We start from the raw sequence: 8,116 nt of genomic DNA, 5'->3' as shown, positions 1-8,116 counted from the left end.
GGCCCTGGGGACGGGAGCCTGCAGCTGCGGAGAGGCTGGCTGAAGCACTGGCCGTGGACTCTCCTTCGGGCCAGAGGAGCAGGAATTTATCGAACACTAAACTAGCCTGCCACGGGCAGGGCTGCTGAGGTGAGCGGCCCTGGGGCAGGCAAGGGGGAAGCACCCTTGTAGCTGGGCCATCCCTGGCATGGCAGCTCCTTGGCAGAGGCCTGCAGCAGAGCAGCTGCCCAGGAGCCCTCGCTGTGGGCTCTGTCCTCACACTGCCCCCAGCCTTGGCCTCAGCCCGTCACAGCCCCTGCTTGTCCTTGTGCCGGGACCCAGGGAGCTCAGGGATGGAGCTGGGCTCACAGGGAGCCCCCTACGCTCCTGGAGAGGAGCATGGGGCCAGGCAGAAGCCAGGCCAGAGCTCCCAGGGGTGGCATTTCAGTCAGGCAAGAACAACCCCAGCCCCCCAAAAAGCACCTCTCCCATTGGCAGCTCTTGGTAACCTTTATTGCGGGAGAAAGCCCCAGTGAAAGGCAGCTGTTAGCTACCATCTCCCTCCACCAGCTTTGTCCCTTCGACCGTTCAGAGGAAACAGCACCTAGCACTGCCTGTGGCCCTCCTGCTGCCTGGACTGCGGCAGACACAGGCCGGCCCCTCGCTCACTCGGCGGCTGTGCCGAGTGGCCAGGCCCACCCCGAGTGAAGCCGTGTGAATAGGAATGTTTGAACCCACCCGGAGTAACCTGCCGGGTGCAGCTGCACGTGACTTCCGGCAGAGGGGGAATGGGTTCTTTGTACAGCACCTCACGCTCTGGGTCCTGGGCCGTGACCAAGGGGCTACGGTAATGCAGGAGCTCTAGGCCGTAGGGTCCGGCTCTGAGCAGACTGCAGCCCAGGTGGGAGCAACACGCCCGGCTGGCAAAGCACCAGGATTGAATCGTGTTTCCCTCCCCCGCCCCCCTTTTCCCTACAACCTACTGGCCCCCAAGTTCATCAGTAAGGCTGGGAGGCGGAATTGGGGGGGTCCCATCCCCCCAGCAAGGGGACCCCAGCTGCACAATAGTGGCAAAAGCAGGAGGTAACGCTCTTGGGCAGTCGTAGGGCTGGGAACCACGGGGCAGGCTGAGCTGGTGTGGGCTTGGCACCTGCTGCTGGGATGTCAGTAACACTGATTGAGGGCTGGGCACTAGAGCAGGGAGCTCGCCTCGCTGGGCCAGAGGGGAGCCTTTCTAGGCACTGTGGTGCAGGGATCAGGCCCCACGGGCTAGCTCACTACAGGCTAACTAGCCATAGCCTCCCTGTGCCCACAGGGCAGGAGCCCAGTCCCACGACCAGCTTCCTCCCCCCAGCTGGCTGCTGCTGGGCAGTGCTGAAGGAGGTGGGCCTGGTGAGTTGGTTTGTAAAAGCAGCAATTCCCACTGCAGTAGCACCCTGCACAGGGCTAGCTGGAGGAGAGCACCTTGATATGTGAGATCAGTGGGAGTTTGGCTTCACCCCCTGCCTGGGGAGGGGAAACTGAGGCAGAGAGCGGGGAAGTGACTTGCCCAGGGTACGGAACAGAGCCCAGCCCTCACTCTGAGCCCCAGCCTTTATTAATACCGTTTTGTAGTAGTAGCAGCTGCATAGATTAACCCTTCCCTAGTGTCCTTTCAGTCTGGAAAGTGCTCCAGGCTCATGAGAACAAGAGGCCCCAGCACTGCTCAGGAAAGCGAGTACCGTTTACACCTGCCATACATCACTAGCACCCATGGGGCCTGGACGCCTGGCCCAGGTGCTGGTGAAGTGCAGGCCACCCTGGGCCTTCCCTCAGCAGGATGCAGCATGAGAAGGTGCAGCTAGTGCCACTGCACCAAGCACAGGTAAGTCCTGTCCCATCCCCCCACCCGGGGAAGGTGCTAGAGATGGGGAGAAATGGCGTCACTCCCTGCAGGGGTGCTGGGCTACCGTGGTGTTTTCCAGCAGCACGCAGGGAGGCTAGTAATGCTGCTGCTTTGCTAGGTCACACATCCAGCAACCCCCCTTCATAAGGCAGCCCGGGAGAGCCTCAGCTGAGGGAGGGCTGGAGACTCTGGGCATGAGGAGAGTCCTCTTCCAGAGGCAGAGGCCAGCCCCACTCCCACCTGTCAGCTGCAAGGCTCACATGCCCTGCGCCCCAGGGCACTGTAGTGTTACAGGGACCTGGCACCTTCCAACGTAGCTCAGTTCAAGGCGTCAGCAGCTGGCCACAAACTGAAGCAGACGGCAGCCAGCCTGTGGGCTATAGGTCCTAACATGCCACGATGCATCTGGATGGCAGGAGCCTCAGCTGGGCATGACATACCGAGACCGTGAGTCCCTCTGTGTTGATGTTTGGCCCCTCCCACACCACTTTTCAGAGCCCTACAGACATGAACCAATTAAGCTCCACAGGCCCTAGGAGCTGAGGCAGATAGTTATCCCCACTTTACAAGTGGGGAAACTGAGGCACAGGATCGGTCAGTCACTGGCCTGAGGTTAGTAGCAGAGCTGAGACTCCCACCCAAGAGCTCCTGACTCCCAGCCCCAACCTCGGGTTTCTGTGGCGAGTAAGATGCTGCCTGCCAGGCAATCTGGACAGGGCCACTTCACTCTCCGGCAGCCCGTAACAATGGAAGGGTAAGACAGCTGGGGTGCCTGGCAAGGGTACATCCCAGGGGCTGACCATGACTCCCACCCCAGTGCCTGGGATGGGGCTTGGGGGGGTTAAACTGAGCACCAGTTGTATAACCCCCTTCAGACTGTGCTACAGGCATGAGGTTGCCAGGTCCCTCGCCAGCCCTCCCGGCAGACAGTGGCTCACTTCCACCGGGTGACCTCCAGGCTGTCATGGCAGGCACTCCGAGCCTGCAGCATGTTCCCCTTGGCCACCTCCTGCTCCTGTGGGCTCAGGTGATGAATCACCATCAGGTAGCGGTAGTTACACACCCGCCACCTCACGTTGTGCTTGGCAAAGCGCGCACTGGATTTCACCCGGATCCCAGCCCTCTCAGCCAAGATGCCCACGTAGGCATCTTCCACCGGGATGGGGTGGACATGTTCTGCTGCCCACAGGATCCGCTCAACGGCATCCAGAGACAGGATGTAGCCGATGCCACTGGCGTATGGCGGGTATTCGTCAGGGCGGTAGTCTTGCCTGGAGACGTACCATTTGCTGGAAGGCTCTCTGATGACCTGCCGCTTCTCACGGGAGAAGAGGGATCCTGCATACAGGCCCGTCTTAATAGTGTTGTGCTCCAGCAGGAACTCCGGCAGCCGGTCTGTGTTGACGAAGCAGTCGTCATCCGTCTTTAGAATGTAGCTGGGCCGGCACCGCTCAGCCACCCACTTAAACCCATGCATGACCTTCAGGGTGAGGTTCCGATAGGTGTCCTGATAATTCCCAATCAGGATGTCCCCAAACTCCTGCTGCTCTCTCTGGATGCCCTGGGCTACCCCAACGTCTGCAGACTGGCCGACTAGGAACACGGACTGCCATTGGTGTGCTCTCAGGCCCTCGCGGGCAGCCCAGGTTCTCCTGATCACTTGCCTGGGCTCTGAATTCCCTGGGGCTGAAGTCACGAGGATCAGGAGCAGCTGCCCAGGCTCACAGTGAGGATCTGTGTGAGAACTGGTGAACAGGGATGGAAAGTCCACCCCCCTCTGGGCAGCTTCGATGGCCCCAAAGCGAGACCTCCTGGGCAGCTTCCCTCGGAAGATGGGGAAGCGACTGGAAAGCTGCCATCTCTTCTGGACATCAGCTGTCATGACCAGCAGGCACCAGAGCAGGATGAGGGAGAGAAGGCCACTGACACAGATCAGCCCTTTTAAACCCCACCGATGCATCAGTGCCATGGGAGACAGAAACAACAGGCATCGTAAGCACGACAGCTCCAACAATTACACCAACCCTGCCTGGCTAGGGAGAGAAGACAAGGCAGGGAGGGAATTCCTCAGCACCATGCATCTCTCCTGCCCCACTGCCTGTCAGCTGCAGGACACATACTGCGAGTCTGCGCAAGAGAGCCAGTGAAGCACATGGAAGAGGCTTTACTTAGCAGGGTCACTGGCTGTCTCATGCATGCGCTGCACCGGAGGGTAGGTGTGATGGAAAGGTCATCTGGAACATGCACGGGCAAAGCAGGCAGAAAGGACACAGCGACCCGGCTACTTCAGGGGGACAGGACACAGGCTCACACCAAGTCTGGATCATTGCTGTTTAGTGACTACGGGCTCCTTTCATGCTGGGCTGCAGAGCCTGATCCGACAGGAGCAGCCAAACCAACCCCCACTGTAATTCTTGGGCCATGAATAGTTCTGAGTGGATTCAGTGCAAGTCACATGGATGCTATATGGACGGCATCTGATGGTCTCCCCCTGGGCTTGGACTAGAGAGCTTTGAAAGAAGAATTTCAGGAGGTCCAGTTACTCCTTGCAGTGTCTTGTTCTGGGCTTTGTCCCACTGCACTCTGGCTTTGCTTCCTGAGAGAGAGAGAGAGAGAGACAGACAGAGAAGAAATCAAACTCCTGAGACTGGAGACCTTGCGTTCCCAGGCAGAAGAGACTGCATCTTCAGGCCAATACTTACTACAGGCCCCAGATACTATACTGGATGAGAGATTCTCCTGCCCTGGCCAGAGTGAGATCAGAAGTGGGAGAATTCAGCCAGAGACGCTCCAAGGGATCCAGTGCGTTCTCTTCCCCCTCACCACAGCTCTTCTCAGAGTTCTCTGGTAACTGCAGTAATAAATAAGTAATCACCCCTTCCCTCCTTCTGTCTGAGGAGCTCCAAGCACTTTACTAACACTAGCTGTCGTGTTCCTTTGGTACGAGGGACAGGATCGTCACTCTGACTCTACAGATGGGGAAACTGAGGCACTGAGTGAGGCTGGGACTGAGCTGAGCTCACACGGCGATTCTGTTCCATTAGCCATTGCTGTGCTTTCAGGAGCAGGGAATACAAAGTGGCTGTCTCCAGTCCTGGGCTTTAGTCACAAGCCCAAACAAGGGGCTTGTCACTTGCAAGAGGTGCATGAGGCCCATTGTGACAGGCTGTCAGAGAAGCTCAAGACCAGGAATGTGGAGTCCAGTTGTTTTATGAGAAAGGGATCCTGAGCTCAGGCACATGGGAAGGGAAGGAACCATTCCAGCTCCAGGCGCTGTCTTGCCAAAGCCACAATGGGTTCTGCCTCCTCCCGCTCCAGCATGGCTGTTTGGGTGGGACAGTGCAACCACATGGAGCCTGCACTGCTGTTGGGAGGTCTGGCCTGATTGTTGTCTGGGCCCCTGCACTGCTGCCCTTCAAATAGCACCTGCACACAGGTCTCCCAGATTGCCCCTTACACCGGGGAGGCGTTTGCAGTAAACATGCACAAAACCACCTCATTGCCTCCTGCAAACGCTCCTTTGCCAGGGAAACGCTTGGCAACGTAGGCTACGGGTGTAGAGAGCCCACAGGCTGCCATGCTCACCAGTACCATCTGCTTCGTTATGCTCCCGTCGAGCTCTGCCTGGCGCTTGTTGTATTCCTTAGACTGCAGCTCTTTGGGGCATGGGCCGCCTTCTTGCTCTGTCTCTGCAGTGCCTAGCACCGGGGGGTCCTGCTCCAGCACTAGGGCTCCCCACTGAGCGGGTCTGTTGCTCTTCTCTGAGCTCCCCAGAGGGAAGAATTTCTCTGGTGTTAAAATGGGCAAAGTGGACAGCAACAGTCCATGGGTGGTCAGGCGAGAGCCAGCCTCAGTTCTGCGGGGATGCCTTAGCGGCCAAAGATTTGGGGCAGTCCCATGAAATCGGGGACACCTGTCTCATTTCCTACCCACTCTCACTGCCGGGTTTCTCTCAGCCATTCCGGGGGCCCAGGCGTCTCCCACCCCTGCCGAGTTGCTGGGATTATCTTCCCCTGGATGGCTCTCGGGAGCCCTGACTCCCCTGCCCTCCCTCCCACCATCCACCCGCTCGCAGGCGTCACTCACCTGTTCACTCTCCGCATCTCGGCTGTTACGGGAAATGGCTTTACAGGCGAGAGCCCCCCCAGACTCACCCCGTGCCCCCCTCTGGGCTCAGCCCCTGTCTGTCCGTGGGCTGCAGCCGAGTCACTGCAGGGAGCCCTCCCGGCCCCACCCCGCCCTGCGGCTAACTACTGGGGCTGCTGCCTCAGGCCCTGGGCTTGGCGGGACTGTCACAGGGTGGGTGCAAGGGAGGGGTGTCCCCAGCACCGCTGCCCCCGGCCCAGCCCCTGCCCCCCCACCTCTTCTTAGTCCTCCCCCTCCTTGTCCCTCCCCAGCACCCCCCCCCCCGGCCCAGCCCCTGCTTGGCCCTTTGCAGCACCCCCCCTTGGCACTCCCCAGCACCCCTGCTCCCCACAACCTCGGCCCCAGTCCCCTGCTTGTCCCTTCCCAGCACCCCTCCCCCCCCCGGCACTCCCCAGCACCCCTGCTCCCCACCTCGGCCCCAGCACCCCCTCAGTGCAGACCCTGCCTTTGCAGCGCCCCGGCACTCCCCAGCCCCTCCACCCCGGTGCCGACCCCCTCCCCCGGCCCAGCCCCCGGCACTCCCAGCACCCCTGCTCCCCACCTCGGCCCCAGCACCCCCTCAGTCCAGCCCCTGCCTTTGCAGCGCCCCGACCGCAACCCCCTGTTTGTGCCTCCCCAGCCCCCCCCCGGCCCAGCCCAGCCCAGCTGGGTCAGACTGGGTCAGACTCCCCCGCGGGGGCGGAAGGAGACGGGATCTTTCGGGGGGGGGGTCACTCGGTCCCTGCGTTACTTACGGGACACGCTCCGCGACCAACCTTTGCTCCAGCTCGAGTGACTGACAGCGCTGGACGACGGCCAATGGGGGCTCGGCGGGCGCGGGATGGGCGGAGCCGGAGGGAGACCAGACCAATCCCGAGGGATAGCGGGGGAGGCGGGCTGGATGGGGCGGGATCTCCGTGAGTCTGGACCAATCCAAGGCGAGTCCGAGGAGGAGGGGCTGGAGCGATCCGAGGCGGATCCAAAGCCATGGGGCGGGGTCAGAGTCTCCCGGGCCAATCCAGGGACGGGGCCTGAACAAGGGTGGCTCAGATTACCCAAGAGGGCCCGTGCGCGGCAGTTTATTTAAGGTCAGAGGGGGGAGGAGCTTCAGGATTGCCGCGCCCGTGGCCAATCAGAGAGCGCGCGGGAGGTCGCGGGCGCGTTTTGGGCGGGAAGCAGAGGGGGCGGTTGGGGGCGCGCGCTGACCCGCCGCGCGGGGCGGGAAAGATGCTCTCCAGACGTTAGGGGCCGGGCCTGGGCCTGGGCTTGGCGCGGGGCGGACGGGGGCTCTGGCCCAGGGTGCGCGGGCCGGGCCGAGAGCAGCACGGGGCGGAGCGGGAAGCCCCCGAACGGGGGGGAGCTGCCCCAGCCCAGCCAGGGGCCTGTCGGGGGGGGTCCCCCCAGGCTGACAGGGCTCAGCCGCCCTGCTGCTGAGGCTCCTGGGGGGACTCCGGCCCCACCAAGCTGTACAATTCCTGGAGGGGGCTCCAGTGCGCTTAGCTTCCCAGAGAGCCGCCGACCAGCTCCCCGGCCAAAGGGGCGTCAGCAATGAGCTGAGAAGAGGGAAGAATCTCAGACCATCAGGGTTGGAAGGGACCTCAGGAGGGATCTGGTCCAATCCCCTGCTCAAAGCAGGACCAACCCCAACTAAATCATCCCAGCCAGGGCTTTGTCAAGCCTGACCTTAAAAACCTCTAAGGAAGGAGAATCCACCACCTCCCTAGGTAACCCATTCCAGTGCTTCACCACCCGCCTAGGGAAATAGTGTTTCCTAATACCCAACCTAGACCTCCCCCACTGCAACTTGAGATCATTGCTCCTTGTTCTGTCATCTACCACCACTGAGAACAGTCTAGAGCCATCCTCTTTGGAACCCTCCTTTCAGGTAGTTGAAAGCAGCTATCAAATCCCCCCTCATTCTTCTCTTCTGCAGACTAAACAAGCCCAGTTCCCTCAGCCTCTCCTCATAAGTCATGTGCTCCAGCCCCCTATCTACCACTCCTCCCAGTGTAGGGACAGCAGGGGAGGAGCCCGGGTAGCCTCCCTGGGCAGGATGGTCCCACGGGCTGGATGTGGCCTGCAGGCCGTAGTTTGCCCACATCTGCCATACAGCATGGCTCTTTTCTG

The 8,116-nt window shown here is 60.9% G+C and overlaps 1 protein-coding gene across 3 annotated transcripts; it reads right to left on the bottom strand.

Moving 5' to 3' along the window:
- Positions 1-470: 470 nt before the first annotated feature.
- Positions 471-7,002, bottom strand: LOC120408306 (beta-1,3-galactosyltransferase 5-like). 3 transcript variants are annotated; one of them, XM_039545081.1, is made up of 3 exons: positions 5,951-5,976; positions 4,567-4,715; positions 471-4,460 (listed from the first exon to the last, which is right to left on the bottom strand). In XM_039545081.1, the coding sequence occupies exon 3, from the start codon at positions 3,831-3,833 to the stop codon at positions 2,799-2,801; it is 1,035 nt and encodes a 344-aa protein (XP_039401015.1). In that variant the 5' UTR covers positions 3,834-4,460; positions 4,567-4,715; positions 5,951-5,976; the 3' UTR covers positions 471-2,798. The 3 variants fall into 3 exon arrangements, with proteins under 3 accessions (XP_039401015.1, XP_039401013.1, XP_039401014.1); XM_039545079.1 differs by lacking the exons at positions 4,567-4,715; positions 5,951-5,976 and adding an exon at positions 6,745-7,002; XM_039545080.1 differs by lacking the exon at positions 4,567-4,715 and having other exon boundaries at positions 5,951-6,114.
- Between the last annotated feature and the right edge of the window lie 1,114 nt (positions 7,003-8,116).

This window comes from Mauremys reevesii, linkage group 6 (genome assembly GCF_016161935.1).
Source record: "Mauremys reevesii isolate NIE-2019 linkage group 6, ASM1616193v1, whole genome shotgun sequence".
Lineage (NCBI taxonomy): Eukaryota > Metazoa > Chordata > Testudines > Geoemydidae > Mauremys > Mauremys reevesii.
Note: the sequence above shows the minus strand (reverse complement) of the source record. Positions and strands in the feature narration are given on the sequence as shown.